Here is a 21,680-nt window from a genome sequence, read left to right on the forward strand (position 1 = left end):
TTTTAGCAACTCCCCTCACTCCAAACTGTACTATATTTCTGTTTACAATGAATTCATTGCACAAAGTATGAACAAATGTTTTGTTGGTAGTATAGTGATTGATTGATGGTCTGGTCCCATATCCCCCTACAAAGTCCCCTTGAATATTTAAAAGATTTGGCATCATATTTCAGCCTGAACTATAAGGTATGATATTTGTTGCTTAAATCTTGCTTGTGCCATGAATTTACATCGCTTGTGCCATGGACATACTTTCTTCAGCATAGATACATTATGATCATAATGTGCCAAACTCTCAGCTGCTACTCTACCTCGAACTAATTTTAGGAAATGTAATACAGTTTTATCCCAGTTTGTAATAGAGTTCCAGTTTAGCTGTGACAACAGGTTGAACTTTCTAATAGATTGAATGTGTGATTTTAAAATAATGAACAAAAACAGACTGTTAACTCATAGTCCCTTCACTGTCCCTTCCTTTCCTCCTGTTTGCTTTCAGAGATCTTAAAAGGTAGTGTGATTATGATGAGGAACCCTCAGCTGTGTTTCCAAGAAACCATCCATTGGGAAGCTATCTTTCATAAATATAACGGGCAAAACTATACAGAGATCAGCAGCCATCGCCGTAGGAACTGTAAGTATAATTGGTTAGCTCTCTGGGCTTCATGGGGAAATATATGCAGAAGTAATTTTAATGATGCTCGGGAAATATTTTATATCTACTTTCTTTCTTCTGAGTAAAGTTTGGAATTTTGATTTTTTTATCAGTGCTGTTTTATTTTCTGGTAAAATTAAGACCCTGAGATGAAATGAGTTTCATAGCTTCCATTAGTAATACAAGTTGGCTTATGTTTGTTCTTATCTGGAGCTAATTCTGAAGTTCCTGCATATCACATCTCTTGTAGTTTTTGTGATTTGTACATGTAGCATGCCCATAATAACTGGAATAACAAATATAGCAAAGATTTATAGATCTTGCACTTTATCCCTGCACTGGATTACTCTTTTCTCATTTTATGCTTCACAGTAACTCTTTCTACAATCTGTGAGGTTGGGTGAATGAATGAGCAATATTCTTTTATTATGAACTTCCAGATAGCGCTTGGCTTGTAAAGCAGTTACGACTTGAATTACTGTCTGTAAGTGATGCAGTCATAAAGCATGACATCACATGACCATGTCACTTAGCAATGGCAATTCCAGCAATCCCATTTGCCCTATTAAGTGAGGACTGCATTAAGTGGGGATCTCATGTGACTGCAATTTAAGTGACGTTTTGCCCCATTTTACAATTTTTCTTGCCACATTTGTTAAGCGAATCACTGCAATTGTTAAATTAACATGGTTGTTAAGTGAACCTGGCTTCCCATTGACCTTGCTTGTCAGAAGATCACAAAAGGTGATCCCATGACCCCCAGGACACTGAAACCATCATAACTGTGAACCTGTATCTGAATGTAAATCACGTAACCACGGGGGTGCTGGAATGGTCATAAGTGTGAAAAATGGTCATTAGTCACTTTTTTCAGTGCCGTTGTAACTTCAATGGTCACTAAACAAACTGTTGTAAGTTGAGGACTACTTACTTGTCAACAGTTCATCTATTCAAATTGACAGAATGAAAACCAATGCCACCATCAGCATTCTAGGAATTCCCCATTTCTGGCCTGGCTGATGTCATTTTGTTGTCCTAATAAGCCAGTTTGCACTAGCTTAGCTTTTACATATTAGAGATATGTCTGGATTCCGTGCCCAAATTGCTGAAATTCACATGATGAAAAGCCAATTCTGCAGTGTTATATAAGCAAATTTAAATATTTTCTCTTTAGTTTTGTATAATTCCTTCTGCAATATTTTCTGCTTTATGTGATATATTTTGGTTTATTCACAAGGAACAGTGAAACTCTGCTCTTTTCTATCAACAATCATATTCAGCTGTTTCTGTCATTAGAGACTTCAGCAAATGTGTCTTACAAACACCCTGCTTGCTATTACAAACAAAAGGGTTAGAAACTTAATTTAAAAAATTGAAAGCAGATATTCTTAAGAAGCTGAATCCAGTACAACTGCATTCTGTGTCCTGGCAAAATTACAACATACACAACTCTTTGCCAAAAGTTCATTTTTGCAGTCTTTCTAGCTGAGGACATCTGGAATCTCACAATTGTCACTACTCCAATTTTTCATGTTTTTTCCTCCTAGTTGTAAGATTTTAAAAATCTGTTTTCCTTCCCTCTAGGCCCTGACTGCAGCCAAATCTGCCCACATAATAACCACTGCTGGGGAGAAGCAAAAGGAAGCTGTCAAATATGTAAGAAGGAATATCACTGCTTGGGATCTGAGGGAAAAATCCAACATCTCTAATGCATGCAAGGAAATGGTAGACAAATTCTATTTTAAAAATTCAGGGTCCTAGGGCTTAAAAAATACAGAACTTGAAATGTGTTATTGAATCGATCTTAAAATTTAAGGGGCTGGAGTCTAAGCCAAAGATTTTACGTCTAAGCCAAAGATTTAGCCCAGTGTAGGAAGACTAATGTTCCCCTGGATAATTGGTTCCACTGTCAAGTTACTATTAGAAAGGTTTCTCCAAGATTTACATGAAATCTGTAAATCATCTTGTAATATAAATCCTTTATGCAATGTTCTGCGCTCTGGAATGATAGAGAACTAATCTTGAACTTCTGCATGATAACTCTTCAGATAATAAAGTGCACTGTCATATTCTCCTCTTCCCCACCATCCTTTCTTTTCAAGTTAAAACATCCTCGTTGTGCTTCTCAGAATCTGTTCCCCAGTCAGCATGTGGATTTGGAAGTCCTAACCCCAAGGCAGTGGGAGAAAGTTTCTTTAGAGCAAGGGTCTTCTGACTTGGCAAGTTTTTAAGACTTGTGGACTTCAACTCCCAGAATTCCTGAGCTAACATGACTGGAGGAGGAATTCTGGGAGTTGAAGTCCACAAGTCTTAAAGCTGTCAAGTTTGAAGACCCCCTGCTTTAGAGGGAAAAGGTTCCATTATTTGGGGGAGGGGAGGGAAAGCTGTGCTTCTGCTTAATGGTGTCCTGGCTGCCTGGGAATTCAGCTTTCTCTATGGTCAAAACTTCCTGATCTGTTTGTTCTAAGTGTCCCTGATTATCCCTAATAACCTGATGATCAGTGCTGCTCAACCTGTGGTTTCCCACAGTGGTCTCAGCAGCAGTTCACTCTAGTCTCCTTCATCATACAATTGCTTCTGGTTCAAGATGAGACTGGACTGAAGTCCTTTCTTCCTGCAAAGTATCTGAGAGCAGGGAACCTCTGCTTGTATGGGAGAGAGGTAGAATGACTGGTTTCTTCATTTTTGGCTCTCTCACAGTGACAAGTACAATCTGTGCCAGCAGCTGCCCGAGGTGCAAAGGAGGACACCCAACAGACTGTTGCCATGAGCAGTGTGCGGCAGGCTGTACAGGACCCAAACATTCTGATTGCCTGGTGAGTGGGGATCTCTTGGAGGCCTCTCCCCCAGCCTGGAGATGTCTACTTCATTGAACAGGTTGCTACTTTGCGATTGCAGCAAAGTTGACATTTGTTAATTGGTACCTACCAGTATTCCTGCAAGGAGCTAAACTTAACCTCCCCTCGCATATGGCTACATACATCTGGAAAACTGTGGGTTAGATTGGTTTTGGTCAAAAGAGTATGGATCCAGTAGTGAAGGTTCTAGACAGAAAACACTGGTGTTGTGTCCACTGACATTTAAGACCCCATGCTATGAGAAAATATGTTGAGTTCTCTCTTTGTTTTTCACTTTAATTCCTGTATTATACTAAGTCAAGGCTTGTTGAACCTCATGGTATTAGGATTGGAGAAGTTGAAGTCTCATCAGCCAATGGGGAGGTTGACTATTGTCCAGTCCCTCTTCATCCAGCCTCATAGGGTGCGATGTGCTGTGTTTGCATATTGTCAATAAAGCAGCTGTTACAAAGATACAATAATATTTGGATGTTTCCTTTGGCAAGCAAAATTTAGCTGTATACTTATACTCAAGAACAGGGCTGTCAAACTCTCGGCCCACAGGCCAAATGCATCACACGCTGGCCACACCCAGGCCCAGTTTAGCAAAGGGGAAAAATGTCCCGATACATCACGTGACGCTGCTGTGACGCCACAAGTTTGACAGCCCTGCTCTAGAGTATTTTCACTAACTAGATCAATTTTAAACCAATGGCTATATTAATATGCTATTAAAAAAGGATCCTGCTGTCTTTACCTGATGCAAAGCAATGACTATCTCTTGAGGCACAATTTTTCTTGCTTTTCCTCCAAGAGATGAATAGGGCAGGACATCTCGTATACTGTTTCTTGAATTTTGCCTGCAGTTTTTTTTTAAAAAATACTACTACTTCCTGTTTTTCCAGGCCTGCCTGCACTTCAACCACAGTGGTATATGTGAACTGCACTGTCCACCTTTAATGAACTACAATCCAGATACTTTTGAAATTATGCACAACCCAAATGGACGCTATACTTTTGGAGCAACTTGTGTCCCTCATTGCCCTTGTAAGCCTCTATATATGGATGGGTTTGCTTGGAGTGGGGGGCAGATAGTTGGGTTGTAGATACCATACTTCTAATCACTTTCAACCATTTGATATACTGATATATGAAATTCCTTGCTTCTTTTGGAGCACTCGTACATTCGTACAGTTATCAAGATGAATTATAGCCTTACCTTTTTCTTGACCTGATAGATTTCTGTGCACAGCATTTTAAAAATGGTTTCCTCATATCTCATGACAGATAATTACTTGGCTGCAGAGGTAGGCTCTTGCACTCTGGTGTGTCCCCAGAACAGTCAAGAAGTGAGCATGGGTGCCATGCAGAAATGTGAGAAATGTGACAGTTCCTGCCCAGAAGGTAAGAACTGAAATCAGCTGAAGTGTAAAAAGATTCCCCATTTTTCTGGACACAGCAAAATGTTATCTATCTGGATTCTCCTTGACTTTTTTGACAGAGCCATGGAAAGAATGAACGGGTTTTGGCTTTATACTTGTCCAACTCCAGGGACTTTGGCTTAACTGTAAATTTCTTAGTCTCCATTTACTCTTATTGTTTTGGAGTTCAGTCATCTCAATAATTTGTTGCCATCTGTGGAATGCAGAGGATTCACTTCCATATTGTTATGCCTCCACAAAAGGCCAACCAACTTGTTCTTCACTGACTGTAAAGTCCAGAGGTTCACGGCTTAAATTGTGATAGGCTGCCCTACACTGTTGGTTTAATATGATGTATAGATAAATATATGCATCCTTTTTTCTGTTTTAGTTAATTCTACACCACCTTCTCTCTATTTTAGTCTGCTATGGTTTAGGAATGGATTTCCTGAAAGGCGTTCGTGCTGTCAATGCCTCTAACATCCACCACTTTACTGGCTGTACCAAGATCTTTGGCAGTTTAGCCTTTCTGAAAGAGACCTTTGCAGGGTAGGTAACCAAGTCTTAGAGTCAGAAGGCTGTATCAGTTTCTGGGATGCATCTGTGTAGTTGTTTTGGGTAATGCATCCCAGCTTATACATTAGGAAGCTTCTGAGCGAGCCCAGTGAATTATTGCAGAAGAGCTGCAATTTAGCTTTATTACTTTTTAAAGCCAGAGCTTATTGTTTCTAGGTGAGCTTTTTAAACCATAAATAACCATACAGAGTTATTTACAGAATTAGAAGCTTATTTCATAATTCAGCATCTTTAGAAAGCTTTTATTTTTTTAAAGGATATTAACGCATAGGAACAGAGAAACAAGGCTAAAAATATAGCACCATTGTAATCACTGAGGAATTTTGTTTTGAAGGCCTAAAAGTTTAAGCTTTTAAAAAGTGTCTCCAAAAACGAAGTCTGTAAGAAAAAGAAAATGGGGAGGGAAAGAACTACACTAATAATCTGTTCTGAAACTAATCTCTGTCGTGAAGCTACTGTGGGGTGGGAGAATAATGCTGCCAGTGAAAATTGTGGTGTGAAGAGAGAAAATAATTTGTTGGCCTAAGATAGAAGCTTTTATATATGTTAACAGTTTTGATGGGAAAGCTTCTAAATTGAGAAACCTTGGTATTTCTTAAAATAAACATTTCCAGCAGTAGGAGTGATGTTTGGTGCTGGGTAGTCTGAACACATTCTGGTTCCCATTTTCCAGCTCAAAGGTGAAAAGGTTTAACGGACTAGTGTCTATAGATTTGGGTCCAGGCTTGGATAAATCTGCATATTTCCCATTATTGTTGAATTGAAAAATGTCACAGTTTTATAGGAAAATCAGAACATGAACTGTGAAAGCCCTGTAATATGATTTGCCCTTAGAAATATATCTCATGATGGCATGATATATTGTTACTTTTTAAAGGAAAGGTAGTATCACCTGTGACAATAGAAAAATTAAGAAAAATTAATAGAAAAATTGAAAGTATTATAGAAGGAATGGGTGACTTGTAGGATTCATATTCAAGCCCTTTCTTTTATTTTAGCAAAGCTGCCATGTGGCAGCATTTCTTAGTCTTCTAAAAAAGCGTGACACTCAACCTCTAACAGGCTTGCCACAACAAAACAACAACAGCCTCAACTCCCAAAATGAAACAAAAAATGTAGTCATATTTTCTCAAGTGACAGCATTGTGCCATACATTCATTCACTCATTTAACTTGTATGAATACACAATTCATAGAGGTACACAAACACATATAAATCAGTTACCAATCAATCACAAAATATTATCAAAGTAGCAGAAGAAATTGGCAACCAAACATACTAACATATCATTTGCTTCTATGGTAGAAAGGGGCTGCCTCATTACTCTGCCCCAAGGAAACAACCAGACCTTAAGAGCCTTACAGAAGATTGTAGGCTTGGAGTCATCTGAATCTTAAGGGGAAACTGTCTTGACAGATAAGAATACAGATCTCATTCACACTCACCGTGGCCCATAGCTCCTCAAAATATTCTTTTGAAAGCAAGAACTTATGGGAGCAAAAAGTTGGATATGTGTGTTTATATTTCCTTGTTTATATACCTTTCTGTGAAATCTGGATGGTCCTGTCATTCTCCTAAAAGAGACATGTGAAAGTGTGCAATTTGGCATCATTTCAACCAAAAATAATGTTGACCACTAGAATAACCAGGGGGGAGGGGTCATTTTAGATGTGTGCATGTGAACACTTAAGTTTCACTCCTTCTTTTTCTCTTTAGAGATCCTGCCACAAATACCCCACCCCTACAACCTGAACAGCTTGAAGTCTTTATGCACCTGAAAGATTTAACAGGTACGTACAAGAAGATTTCAGGACAGTTTGAGGCCTTGTGATAAGGGCAGTGTACCAGGGCTTGTAATAAATAGCAGCATATCCACTTGGTCCCTGCCTCTGATCAAATGATTGTTCCTCTGTAATGAAGTCAGCGCCAATCCTTTAAAAAAGTAGCAATCACAGTTCTCCATTGAATGGATCTGTCTTGGTGTTTTCTCAGGCTTTCTATACATTGAATCCTGGCCAGAGACTCTCTTGGACCTGAGTCCTTTCCAGAACCTTCAGGTGATCCGAGGGCGGGCACTTTACAAGTAAGTTGTCTCAAGTGTTTTAACAACGGTGAGATCTATGTTAAATTGTCGGTATCTGAGCAATTGCAATGGGTTCTTTTTTTTTTTTTTAAATCACCAATTACTAGATTACCCAGACTTATTTGACCAAATTGCTGAAAATTTGGACAACTGATTAGGTTTTGTATCTTAGCCTGGGGAAGAGGGAAACTTTTTATTATAACAAAGAAAGATTACAGATAAAAGAAAAAGACATTTAAATTATAAATGCCCACAGCTGTTATAGAATAATAATAAAACTATTTTCTATTTATTTCCTATAAGATCTTTATTTTAACCTCTCAGAGAATCAGGAAGACAGTCTATCTTCATGACCTATTTCTCTAGCTTAGTGGTATAGATTTAACAGAAGTAATGGCTATTTTTGTCACTGGAATTTTGCTCGTTTTTAACTGGGAAATCTATTTCATGTGGCAGTGGAGCTTATTCACTAACGCTGCAAAACCTCAACATATCCTGGCTGGGCCTGCGTTCACTGCAAGAAATCAGTAGTGGCATGGTCCTTATCCACCACAATCCCGACCTTTGCTTCACCCAAAACGTTCCTTGGGGCAACATCTTCAGAAACCCCCGGCAGAAGCTATTCCACAATGACAACAATTCACCTGAGCAATGTGGTAAGCAATGTGTGAAGCCCATTTGCGTTAATGTGTGTGTGTCCCCCCACTCCTCATTCTTTGTAAGTATGAAAATGTCCTATAAACCTGATATTTTGGTGGAAAGGACATAAAATAGAATCCCGTGTGAGATTTCCCTGCAATATTGTGAGCTCACAGGAAGACGTTAGAAGGTTGCTTGGCATATCTTTGGTTTGGGCAGGTTGTAATACCATATTTCCCCCAAAATAAGACTGGGTCTTACTTTCTTTTGACACCCCCCAAAAAACAGCTAGGTCTTATTTTGTGGGGGACACCAGCCTCTCGCACCTCCTTGCCTAACAGTGTTACCAGCAGCTTGTTCTGTGAAACAGATGATCTGCGGGTGCATTCCTGCTGCCGTCTCCAAGAAGCTCAGCGATTGTGGCTGCAAAAGGAGCAGGAGCCCCCGCATGCCTCCGCAAAACGATTGGTCTGCTGTGCGCTCCTGCAGCCAGCTCCAATGGCCCCTTTGCAGCATCCATCTGCAGGCGCCCTCCTTCCCTTGGTTCCTGCCCTTCATCTATTGTAACCCAACATAACGGTGGGCGGGGGAGGATGGGCAGTGTGAGCACTAAATTGGGAGCCAGTCATCACTCCTCTCTTGCTCTTTGCCCGCCTTCTCCCCATCCCAAACACCTTGCTTTTTGGCTGCCTTGGGTGGGGACAACGTGTGTGTGTGTGTGTGTGTGTGTGTGTGTGTGTGTGTGTGTGTGAAAAGAGAGAGGGAGAGGAGAGGAGAAGAGAGAGAGAGAGAGAGAGAGAGAGAGAGAGAGAGAGAGAATGAGAATACAATCCAACCTGGTGGTGATGTTTTCTCCCTCCCTCCCTCCCTCCCTCCCTCCCTCTCCTCTCTCTCTCTCTCTCTCTCTCTCTCTCTCACACACACACACACACACACACACACACACACAGGTCCCTAACTCTCCCACCCCTCCCAAGGCAGCCACATCCATCTGCTAATCTGCTTTCCAGCTCCATTCTCCATTCATTCATTCAACTAATATTCTTCCCTTTGTACAGGGGCCCAAGGTGATATACCTAGTGCTCACTCTTCCTATTGGTCCCCATAAGTGCAAGCCTGTGAGGTAGATTCGGCCAAAAGAGAACCCAGCACAAGTCATTCTATGGCTGAAGATGGATTAGAGGCTGGGTTTCCCCGCTCATAGGGCAACGCATCATACACCACAGCGATTCTCACAATTTAGCACCTGATGCAAGAGCGCAGGTTAATTATACTGATTGGTTCCCTGAGTATAAAATTATGTGCTGTCCAACCTTCCTTTGCATCTCTTCTCTTTAGGTCTCCAAGGCCAAGTTTGCTATTCTTTGTGCATCCAGGGACATTGTTGGGGACCAGGGAAAAGTCAGTGTGTATCCTGCAGTGGCTTTCTCCGTGGGAAGGAATGCATTGAGAATTGCAATGTTCTGGATGGGTACGTGGCAAGGGGAGATGTGATTAGGTGGTGGGGCTTTTCTGAGTTCTTACTGAGAAAATAATAAGGGGGGGGGGGAGGGAGGATTTCGAAAGTATTAAATAGAAGGAAAACGTTTCAAGTCTTGCATTTTAATCTTGTCATTGAGTATAGAAGTATAAGCTGCTGAAACTGGACACAATAGGAATAGCAATCGGTGTTAATAAATAAAATCACAATAAAATGTAAGAGTGTGTTTGATTTCCCTTATCCTCAAACAAAAAGCAAAAATAATATCCTTAAAGTTTCAGTAGGTGGCACTGCATAGCTTACTTTGGAAAGCCAAACAGAATTGGATCTGATTTAATATTTGGATTGACTGAAAAATCTAGAACTGGAAGTTTCAAAATGAATTAAAAGAAGAAACTATTGTGGGAAGAAGCAATAACAAATCACTTCATTTTTCATGCTCAGAAAACTGCCTGGGTCTGCCATTATAGGTCATCAAGAATCCTTATACGGAATGGGCTTTTTGCTGGAAAAAAAAAATCCCAAAATAATGATACGATTTATGGTTGAGGAGTTAAAAAGATGTGGACTAAGTGAGGGACTGAAGGGATTTGTGTAATGCCTAAGAGAGAAGAAAGATTATAAGTGTAATTTTTCTGTTGAAGAGAAAGTTGAAAATTACCGTATTTGCCGGCGTATAAGACGACTTTTTTGCCCTGAAAAGATGCCTCCAATTGGGGGTCGCCTTATATCCCGGTCGTCTTATACGCCAGCAAATAGTAATTGGGAAGCACTGCGGCTGCCAGCGGCTGAGGCACTTTTAGCACCGTGGAAACGAATCCCGTGAAGCCGAAAGGAGCAGCCAGCCTTCTCCCAGCTCCCAAGGAAACGAGGCTCGCACCGCCCGAGCTCCGCTGAGGTATCCGGCTGGGGCTGTCAGGAGTTGTTACCGCTGGCGCGGCTCCAGTCCGCGTTGCCTCGGGAAGGGAAAGGCAAAACCAGGAGCCGCTGCTGCCATTGCAAGCGCCGCCGCGGCTCTTCCTTTTTGCCTTTCCCTTCCCGAGGCAACGCGGACTGGAGCCGCATGGAGCCGCACCAGCGGTAACAACTCCTGACAGCCCCAGCCGGATACCTCAGCGGAGCCCGGGCGGTGCGAGCCTCGCTTCCTTGGGAGCTGGGAGAAGGCTGGCTGCTCCTTTCAGCTTCACGGGATTCGCTTCCACGGTAGACAAAAGTGCCTCAAAAAAAAAAAGTGCAAAAGTGGAAGGCGTGCGGAAGAGGGGCGAGTATATAACAAACTATATTTTGAGTGGAAATGTTGGGGGGTCGTCTTATACGCCGGGTCGTCTTATACGCCGGCATATACGGTATATTTCATAACTTCAGTTTCTTTTTTTCTTTGCACCTTTTCATTTTTTTTTTAGATTTGTCTTTATTTCAGGTAAAATTCTTAACAAGTATAAATAAATTAAAAAGGAGTCAAATTTCACCCCATGGCAATTTACAGGTAGTCCTCAATTTATGACCACAATTGAGCCCAGAATTTATGTTGCTAAGTGAGAAATTTGTTAAGTGACGTTTTGCCCCATTTTACAATTTTTCTTGCCACATTTGTTATGCGAATCATTGCAATTGTTAAATTAACATGGTTGTTAAGTGAATCTGGCTTCCCATTGACCTTGCTTGTCAGAAGGTCACAAAAGGTGATCCCATGACCCCCAGGACACTGAAACCGTCATAACTGTGGAACCTGTATCTGAATGTAAATCACGTAACCACGGGGGTGCTAGAATGGTCATAAGTGTGAAAAATGGTCATTAGTCACTTTTTTTAGTGCTGTTGTAACTTCAATGGTCACTAAACAAACTGTTGTAAGATGAGGACTACTTACTTGTACTTTTATCACGGTTGGGATGCCTGATCCTGTGCCATTTATCAAATTTCTCACTTTCCGTATTCTTTGAAGGTACATAGAAGTGACATCATACCTCCTCTTTGTCTAAAATACCTACCACCAATGAAATAATTACATATTTTTAAATCACCCAACCCTGATTATAAAGTTATTTTTATTCTAATTCAGTGGATTACAAATTGAAAAACAAAATAATGTCGTTTGAGAAAACTAGGAAGTCAAGAATTTGGACTGTCTAAACTTTGGCTTGCTTGGACTTTACAGGGATATCCGGGAATATGTTAATGGGACACAGTGCTTTCCATGTCATCCAGAGTGCATGCCCCAAAACGGGACTGAATCTTGCAATGGATCGGTAAGAAATATATCTTGAAACTGCAATCATGTTCAGATATTATATTCTTGTTTCTTTTTCTATTATGTTTTTTTTTTTTTAGCTTTTTGTGACTGGTTCACAGTGAAAAGAGTGTAAATATCCAGGCCTCCTTTCTGGGGACTAGAAAACCTAAAATTGATGACCTATTCAGTGTTCAGTGCTATTGATGCAGTCATAGCACTTTTAAGAAAGAAGGCAAACAATAGTACAGAGCAAACAATCATAGATTATATAAGCTAACTTGAGTGAATTGATTTGGACAACTTCATCTTGAGAGAGTGCTATCCTTAAGATTAACTTGCTTTCTAGCAACTATCTGCAGTGTTACCAAATCCGAAGTATACAACTATGTCCTTCATATGTATGTAATAAATTGTGTAACCGCTGCTATTTTTCCTGAGGTAACTTTGCAACATACCCTGTGACTCTAAATGCCTAGATGCCTATCAAACAGCTGGTTTTCACCGCTCTGTAGGTTATGTCCATCTAAGATCACGTCAGCAACTAGACAGCTTCTACAATGAAATAACAAGAACATCATTCAATATTGAGACATATTCAATATCCAACAAAATTTATGAAATGGATGAGAGGAGAGTTGTTGTTTTTGTTTAATTGAGACTCTTTCATACCATACTTCTCCCCGTTCTAGGAGGCAGATCAGTGTGTAGCTTGTGCCCATTACAAAGATGGACTGTCCTGCGTAGAGCGGTGTCCCAGTGGTGTGAAGCTTGATGGCTCTTTCATACCTGTTTGGAAGTACCCTGATGAAGACAATGTCTGTCAGCTCTGCCCAGTCAACTGTACCCTTTCGTAAGTAGCCCAGGGATGGGAAGATCAGAGCAAGAAACAGCAGGATTCTGACTACTTTCTGATAAAAAGTGGACAGTGTAATGCAAAAAAAAAAAAAAAAAGATCAGCTTTTGTTCTAAAGACACTGCAAAAGCAAATTACAGTTTAAAGAATAATTTTAAAATGAGACTCTCACTGATAGCTATTTCCCTTTGTTGTTGAAATTGCAACTAATTAGAGTTAATCTTTTAAAAGAATATTCTCTTCCCCTTTTGTTTTTTTCAATTTTGGGTCAAGCATGACTGGAACAGTAAGAAGGGTTTGTTTGTTTTTGTTTTTTATGATAACAAAACTTTTAAGTTCTAACTTACATTAATGCATAAATGGAATGAGATAAGAGAGGCCTGAGTTATTTATTGGGTTGCCTTGCTTTGGATTTAACGTGGAGGGATGAGGAGAGGGGAGATCTGGACTCTGTTTCACTCTGGATTCACTTCACTTCTGAGATAGTATTGATTGTGCTTGTGAGTGACCTCTAGAAGGCTTGGGACAGGGATGGTGCAACCATCCTGGCCCTCCTGAATTTTATTGCCTTTCAATACCAACAACTTTAGTTTCCAAATGAAAAAAAAAATCTCAACATTCTTAAATTTATGTGAAAATTCTTTTGCTGAGGATTGAAGGAGAATTTTTTTAAAAAATTGGAATTAAGCAGCAGGTGGGTGATTAGAGTGCTGATTCTGGAAAGTTATAAATGCAATAAGGGGGGCAGATTGACTGGAAATAAGATTTTGAAGCTAATTACAAAAATCCTGTGGCTTGTTCAGAATTCTAATACAATATATATAATATAAAGCATAAGAGTTGGGATACATTCAGAGATGTATCTGCCTTGAAAATAGTCCATGTTGCACTGTATAGCACGGTCAAACATGGGCACAAAAAGTACTTTATGCCATTTTGTATTATGCATTAACTGTTTTATGATAATGTTTATGTAATGAAATGTTTTATAAAACTTGCCAAATTTGAATTCCACAGAAGTCATGGACCCCAGATTTTGAATAAATTAGTTCATTTGAAGTATTTACTTTCAAAAATTGTTGCCTTATGATGCACCATTTTTCCCAGCTAAAAGTTACCCGAATGAGAGCTTTAGTAATACATAGATATGATTATTTTTTCTAGTATTTTGATGATTTGAATTAAATGATGAGGCTTTAAAGGTTTGTTTATAGGTAAAATGTGAGAGATATTTTTTATTGTATGTTTAGAAAAAATATAAGTTATGATGTTAAAATTGAAGAGAATTATAAGATATTATGTTAAAATTGAACTTGCAAAGGAGTTTCTAAAAGGAGATAAAAAGAAAACAATAAATTAATTTGTGGGAGATCATTTGAAGGGATTAAAGATCAAGATTTTCTATATGTTGTTTCAGGTAGCAATAGAATTTTTATTGATTAAATTTGAACAAAGCAGTTTTAAATATTTGTTTATAACAATAGTATATGGAAAAAATAATTTTGGGGGTGGTATTTGTGTGTGTGTGTGTGTGTGTGAGAGAGAGAGAGAGAGAGATGAAGTTTAGCATTTGCTAATTGATAAAAAGTGAAACATGAGTTGAAAAGATTTTTGGATAAAATGTTACAGAAGTGGGGTTATTGAAATGGTACTTAACTTGATGAAGGAAAAGAAGCAATTTCTTTATATATTTTTCCTTTATAGTTTTCCTTTCACCTTTTGTTCTGTCTGCATGCTATTGGGAATAGGAGTTGAGATTTCTCAAGGACTAGGTTTCTCTCCTTTTTAACATTTATATGAAGCTTCTGGATAAAGTCATTCAAATTCACAGTATGTGGTATCCTCAGCATACATCTTTAACCCTGCCCTGACATATGACACAGTTATTGTGCTGACCAAGGGCCTAGAGGTTATGAGGGTCTGCATGGGGAGGAACTGACTTTGACTCAATGTTGACAAGACTTAGTGGCTTTACATTTTACATAGCCCTCCAGGGTTTGTTAACATGTCATCTTTGACTCTGACAGGATTGCACTTCCCTGGACTGAGTTGATATGTAATTTGATCCTCCTGGGCTCATGGCTCCTACAAGAGCAAATGACAACCATGGCTGGGGGAACCTGCACAGATCTCTTTTCTGAATCACAGTCACTAAGGGCCTTGGTCATTTCCTGTTTGGATTAATCAATCAATCCATCAGTCAATCAAATATATATAGCTACCTGTCTCCCCCAAAGGAATTATTGCAACGTGTTGTACATTGGGCTGCCCTTGAAGGACCATCTGAAAGCTTATAGCTAGACCAGAATGCAGCAGCATCAGTGGTGTGATCTATGTTATTCCTCTGTTGCAAACGGGCTTCCAGTTTCTTTCTGGGTAAAATTCAAGGTGCTACTCATTATCTTTAAAATCCTACATGGTACAGAATCAAGTATTAAGATGATTTCTTACTGAGGTTATCTTCTTGTCCCATTAGATTGGATAGGAGGGACTCACTGGAGTTCCTTTCTCTGAAATACCATCCTCTGTACACTGTGGGACCTAGGAAACATACTGTACCTTTTCTGTGGCTGCTCCTGCCATATGGAACACACCCCAGGAATCAGCAGGCGTCCACCCTCTTGGCCTTCCAGAATTCCATTAAAATATGTTTCTTTACCCAGCCATTAAGGTGGAGTTGTGGGGCATCAGGTTTTTTTTTTTTAAAAAAAATGTTTTAATGGTTTTAAATTTTTATTGTTTTGAACCACTGAGAATTAGTTTAAGATGGGCGGTCCTACATATCTTTAAGAAAATAAAATATTAAACTGGAACTGAATTGCAGAAAAGGTTAAAGTGTAACTTGTTCTGTGTTTTGAGAGTTTGTTAATAACTGAACTTTGAAATTACTATTGCCTTCTTCTTCAGATAACAGTCTAATCTGGTTTCTTCTTATCACATTTTGATTTTTTGCTGCCTCATTTTATTTCAGGTAAAAATAAGTTCTTAGTAGAGAGAGTATCAACATCTATTTTTTATTTCATTGTGGTTCCCAGACAAAAACTGTAATTCTTTTTTTTTAAATAAAAGTTTTATTTAAGTTTTCACAAAACACACAAATACAAATAAAATATCTTTTTTTGAGAACAGCGTGGCCCCAGGTTATCACTTCTCCATATAAACTCAATACATATTTATCTTATACATTCTACTCCATATCTTATAACTATTTTTGCAATTTTTTTGATAGCTTTCCCCCTTTCTTTACTTCCTATAGCCTTATTTTAAATTACCTCATTCCTTTCTTAATTCAATTACATATCTTTTTCTAATTATTAAAATCTTTCTAATCAATGTTTTTATACTTTTGTCTGTCCTGTTTACAATTTCATATTATCTTTTCTCATAAAACAAATTTTCTCCTGTAATTACTAGACTGGAGTGTAACACCTTTGTATCTTTTTTCAAATCTTATTTAAAAATTTAAGTTACACTTTTACAGTTATAACATTCATTTTCTAACCTCTATTTCATAACACATACCTATTTTCAATCGAATTCTGCTTGGTACATTCCCTTAAAAATACACACTAAATTCTTAAAAGAAAAAAGTATATATGTATGTGTGTGTGTGTGTGTGTGTGTGTGTGTGTGTGTATATATATATATATATATGTATGTATGTATGTATGTATATGTATATGTATATGTATATGTAATGTATATGTATATATGTATATCTGTGTATATATGTATAACAATAGTAAATGGAATAATTATTCTATTCAAGTACAGCTCTGCCATTAATATTAATAACAATCTTTTACATTTCTATTTCTTTTAACAAATATTACCTAGTAATATCAGTTGTCTTTCACTTTAATCATCTATATTTCATGTTTTACGTATTACTGTCTTTAAATAAAAAAACCAAACAATAGTTATTAACAGTAGTCAATAAAGTTATTATTCTTATTCAAGTTCATCTTGTCAACTGATAAAAATCTTCCATGTTTCTTTTCAGTTTTTTTAAATGTTCTTTTTAAATCATTGAGAGCCTTATTCTCTTTACAAACAAATATTCCACTACACATCAATAGAAATTTTTTCTATCACTTTAATCATCTAACATATTTTCTAACCCTTTTCTATTTCTAATATAACAATGCTATCCCTTACACCCTTGCAGAATCCTTTCCTTAAGTTAAATTTTAACCATTGTCTCTGTGTCTTTTAAATAGGTTTGTACCTTTAATTCTTGTACGCTTTTGCTGTACCTCTATATCTTGTTTCTGTCCTTTGTAGCTTCTTTTCCTTTCCCTCTTCCCTCTCTTCTTCTCCCTCCCCTTTTTATTCCCTTTTCTATCTGATTCTCCCTTCTGTGATCCTACCTTCTGCTTCTTCCTGATATTATGATTACTTTTCAAATTACTCTTTTTTTTGGTTGTTGTTTCAGTACTTAAGTTTTTAACTCCCTTTCCCCCCTTTCCCTTTTTTTACCCCGCTTAAAATTGCTTGGTCATTAAAGATGACTTCTTCGTTGTCCCGCCCTTCTTGTTCTGCCAGCGTTTCTTGTTGTTTTTCATAGTTCAAGATCTCCATTTCTAAAAAATTGAAATACGAAGCCAAAAGATCCTCTTCTGTCTTGTGCTTCTTCTTTTTGTTCTTTAAGTCTCATTTTTAACTCTTCAAGGAGTGATGCCATTTTAAAAAGATTTAAACAACCCCCAATTGATTTTATTTTATTTCATTAGGATCCTCCATCCAAAGTTCCTGGAATCACCCAATAATCCAAAACTGTTTCTTGCTTCTTTTCTCACTTTCTCTTTCCAGGGGCTTTGTTATCTTGTAACAAAGTTTCAGCTACAATGTATCTTTTGCAAGCCTTGTTAAAATTCCACTATCATTTTTTTTAAGTTCCAGGTGGTCTCCTCCATTTTCCAGATTCCACTCTCTTTTTTCCTTTTTCCCTCCACTGCTTTCTTTCTTTTTTTAAAGAAAGTTTTTAAATTATCCAAGAATCTTTATCCCTTTGACATGTTATTTTCAGCTAGAAATAGCCTATTAAAGTCAAAGTGGATTAGTATCAATTTCTTATTCAAATCTCTTCTTAATGTTCCAAGTCAGTTAAAACTGTCAATGTTAGAGGAGAAAAAGCCAATTCCGTTTCCTTTCCCTTTCTCTTTCGCAGCTTAAAATCTTTTTTAGGAATAGTATTAGCCTTTAAAACTCAGGTTCCAGGTACCTTAAATAGATGTTCTCCATTCAACCCAGTCAGTCAAACTTTCTCCTTTAAACTTCCTCCTGCACAATCTTGCCCGGTCGGGTTCTTCTTTGAGGTGGCCATTTCTGACCATCGCTGCAACCACCTTTGGGAAAGGGAGTAATGGCCAGCCGAGGAGGAGAGATGTGGCTCTCCTCAACCCCGCTGATGTCTCCCCCTTCTTCACCACCTCTACGGGGTGGCTTCAGCCCCGAATCCAGGCGGCTCGGGGCGCTCCCGCGACAAGCACGGATCAAAACCGCGGACGATTGTGATTTTGGTCTGTCACCAAAGAAGCCCAAACCGGAAGTCCCACAAAAACTGTAATTCTTATAATATGTACAGGACATAACCCGTCAGAAAATTATTTGCATAAGCTCCATTTCATTTGGTTCTTGCACAACTGCTATTCATTAAAACATCTTTTCTGAACTAAGATTCTGCAAAACCCTAGAGATCCAAGTGAGATGGTGATTGAAATAGAAAAGAATAGTGTGTGAGTCTCTCTGTGTGTTTAATTGGCGCTCTGCAGAGGTAGGGTTTGTAATGGTGTGATTTTTTTTACATTTTGAAACTGTTGCCAGCCTGCTGCTTTACACTCATTGCAAACATTGAAAACAAGGTTTCTGTAGGTTAGAAGTGAATTGAACTGGAAGGCCTTTGGATTTTTTGCAATTTTTATTCAGGGATTCTCTGAAAGCTGAGAATTATTTTAAGAGTATTTCCAAAGTGAAAGCTTGAGAAAGACTGCACTAAATAAAACTTAGCTAGTGAATGACTGTGTGACACCAGTTTTCTCTTTCCAGATGTGCACTAAGGGATGAATTTGGCTGCCCTGTGGATCAGAAGCCCAGGTATTTTTTTATATATAGTTTCTCTTATCTTGTTTTTCTATCATGAAATCAAAATAATATATCTAAAACCTATTGTTTGCAAAGGAGGAGTTTGCAAGTTTAAAATTTATTGGATTTTCTTAAGGACAGCATGGAAGTGCCACCCTTTGGGAATGTTTTTTGATTTCTCAATGTTAGAATGTTGTGGTAGTCATCAAGGCACAAATCAGGTCCTGTCTGCTTAATTACTGATTCTAGAAAAAATCAGCCAAGTGCTGCCATTTGCTAAGGCTTAGAAATAATAAATGAGCCCTCAGATTGGATAGTAGGAAGAACCTCAAGACCTCTAAAGAACCTCAAAACCTCTAAAGAAAATGTGACCCCTAAAATTTGTTCCCTTTCTTCCAAGCTAGGCAAATTAATGGCTTTGATTTGGCAAGCATCAGTTTGATATGTTCAAAGTTTATTTAAGATAAATGTTGAAAATGTTTTACTTAGAGTCAATTAATGAGCTACATTGCTAGAGGAGAATGGTGAGGTCTCCCCCCACCCCATAATGTTCAAAGAGGCTTGTGGGGGCGGGTAAGCCTGCTGTCTCATTTGGCAATGAATGAAATACCTCTGATCCATATATTGGTTTGTGTGCAGCTTCATTGTAATTTCAGTATGTCTACACACAGTTTGCTCTTTCCCACTTGAAGGGAAGCATACTATGGAGAGACAGAAATCAGAGAAAGAAAAGTATCTATGTTGCAGAAGAAAGATGGGGATCTTATGTCTGAGAAGTGCTTAATCTTCCTAACTATTGTAGAGCCAAACAGAGAAACCAGTTAAATTACCACTATTGCCCACACACAGATAACAAGGTCACTGTAAGGAAGGAATGGTGACTTTGATTTTCCAGCTATTGTCAATGATATTTGAAAAGTTTCTCAGCTTACTTGATTTGCTGCTAATCCTTTGGTTCTAACCAGAGGAATACTGATCATAGCTTGGCATTCCCTGTTTTAGATTACAATTTATCCCTCTCTCTTTCCATCCTCTTTCCAGCCATGCTACTTCAATCAGTGCAGGTGTGGTAGGTGGTATCCTTGGCCTAGTTCTCTTGACGGTCATTGTTTTTATCATCAGTCGACGGAAGAAGCAAGAGAGGAAACTTACCATGAGGCGTCTTCTGCAGGAAACTGAGGTATAGTTAGAAGTTGTGAACCTTTCCCACAGTAATGGAGTGAAAGCAAATGAAATAAAGCTCAAATTCACATAGTTAGTTCTCTGCTAACATCCATTCATCCAGCAACTGTTTGAAGTTACAATAGCAATGAAAACATGGACATACAACTAGTCCTTGGTGTTCTGGTCATCACAGCTTTCTCTTAACCATGTGATCATGACCCAACTTTTGAACATCTGGCTCATGATTACAGTATGACCTTGACACAAATCGTGGTTACGTGATCACTATTTACAACCTTCCCTAGCTACTGACTTCCCACAAGCAAAGTCAAAGAGAGAAATTGGTAAGAAAGGTTGCAAGTTGCTCTGGTAAGTGTCTCCCACTGCTTTTTATCTCACCTACAGCACACCCTTTCCTGTGCATAGCCAAGTTCCCTGACCTCCTCATAACCCTCCTAAAACCTTCCTTGAGCCACACACTGACCCTCCCTGCAGCCTTCTCTGGCCTACTCAAGGCACTGCCACTCTCTTTGCTTAACAACTCCACTTCTTCCTACTTAATGTCCCACACAAAACTGCAACCAGTAACTGGGAGTGCTGGGATTACAGTCATTAAGCAATGTGATCATGTGGCATTATAACTGCATCACCTAGCAACAGCAATCCCAGCCCCAACTGCCTCATAACCCAAGCATTGCTGTATGGAGTCATGGGAACAAATACCAGAAGAAGGACTTTGTTTTTATAATCTGCTTTCAGGGGTATTAGAAAGTTGTGGCTTGCCATTGTTTAAACCAAAAAAGCTGATTCCTTATTGCCTAGATTCATAAAGCTGCTAACACAGACTGCAATAGAGTCAATCTGGTATAGTGGTTAAGATGCAGGCCTAGAACCAGGAGACTGAATTCTATGAAAAATTGACCCTTTAGGCCAGTTACACTCTCCCAGTCCAATTCACCTCACAAGATGATTGTTGTGAGCAAAATAGGGGAAAGATATAATATTGGTATATTTCCCTTCTTGAATTGTATATGGAAAATATGTGGGATAAAAATCTAACACAGAAAAAAAATTCAGAAATGTTTTAATAATTCTGAAGGATACCCAGCACTGCTTTTATTTCCATTTACATTTGTGTTATTTAGAAAACGTTGATATATTCTTGTATTGGTGATTCATTGATGGAAATATATTTATCTTCTTTTTTATTCACTCATTCTTAAGTTCCTTTCTTTCTGTGACTGCTAGTTAGTGGAGCCTTTGACTCCCAGTGGAGCTCTTCCAAACCAGGCTCAGATGCGTATTCTCAAGGAAACAGAACTGAAAAAAGTCAAGATTTTGGGGTCAGGTGCTTTTGGAACCGTGTATAAGGTGAGGAGAACAGGAATTGAAAACTGCATAACTAAAGTTGGGCAAATGGCAGGCAAAGCTTTGGCTGGAAACCACCCTGAGAAATTCAGAGTACTTCCCCTCTTTTTCTGTTTTCTTTCACTAAACTCTCTGAAGGCAAAGTGAAGCAAAGTCTTGAATCACACCAGTCTTGGAAATGCAACATGAATCAATCAATATTCTTCCCAGAGAGAACAAAACACAGTACACAACTAATAGCCCACTCCCTTCATAACTGTTTTTCCTGTATCTTTGATACTTTATAAAAG

At 38.6% G+C, this 21,680-nt stretch overlaps 1 protein-coding gene across 1 annotated transcript in view; it reads left to right on the plus strand.

Moving 5' to 3' along the window:
• Positions 1 to 21,680, plus strand: part of ERBB2 (erb-b2 receptor tyrosine kinase 2) — a 74,901-nt gene that overhangs the window by 25,300 nt on the left and 27,921 nt on the right. The window contains exons 4-18 of the mRNA XM_026679708.2: positions 497 to 631; positions 2,237 to 2,308; positions 3,353 to 3,468; positions 4,395 to 4,536; positions 4,777 to 4,893; positions 5,333 to 5,459; positions 7,203 to 7,276; positions 7,479 to 7,569; positions 8,026 to 8,225; positions 9,547 to 9,679; positions 11,847 to 11,937; positions 12,611 to 12,771; positions 18,823 to 18,870; positions 19,900 to 20,038; positions 21,271 to 21,393. Of these exons, the coding sequence (XP_026535493.1) occupies positions 497 to 631; positions 2,237 to 2,308; positions 3,353 to 3,468; positions 4,395 to 4,536; positions 4,777 to 4,893; positions 5,333 to 5,459; positions 7,203 to 7,276; positions 7,479 to 7,569; positions 8,026 to 8,225; positions 9,547 to 9,679; positions 11,847 to 11,937; positions 12,611 to 12,771; positions 18,823 to 18,870; positions 19,900 to 20,038; positions 21,271 to 21,393 (1,769 nt within the window). The remainder of the gene's footprint in view (positions 1 to 496; positions 632 to 2,236; positions 2,309 to 3,352; positions 3,469 to 4,394; positions 4,537 to 4,776; positions 4,894 to 5,332; positions 5,460 to 7,202; positions 7,277 to 7,478; positions 7,570 to 8,025; positions 8,226 to 9,546; positions 9,680 to 11,846; positions 11,938 to 12,610; positions 12,772 to 18,822; positions 18,871 to 19,899; positions 20,039 to 21,270; positions 21,394 to 21,680) is intronic.

This window comes from Notechis scutatus, chromosome Z (genome assembly GCF_049901735.1).
Source record: "Notechis scutatus isolate UNSWTSFEM ecotype Mainland chromosome Z, rNotScu1.2, whole genome shotgun sequence".
Taxonomy (NCBI): domain Eukaryota; kingdom Metazoa; phylum Chordata; class Lepidosauria; order Squamata; family Elapidae; genus Notechis; species Notechis scutatus.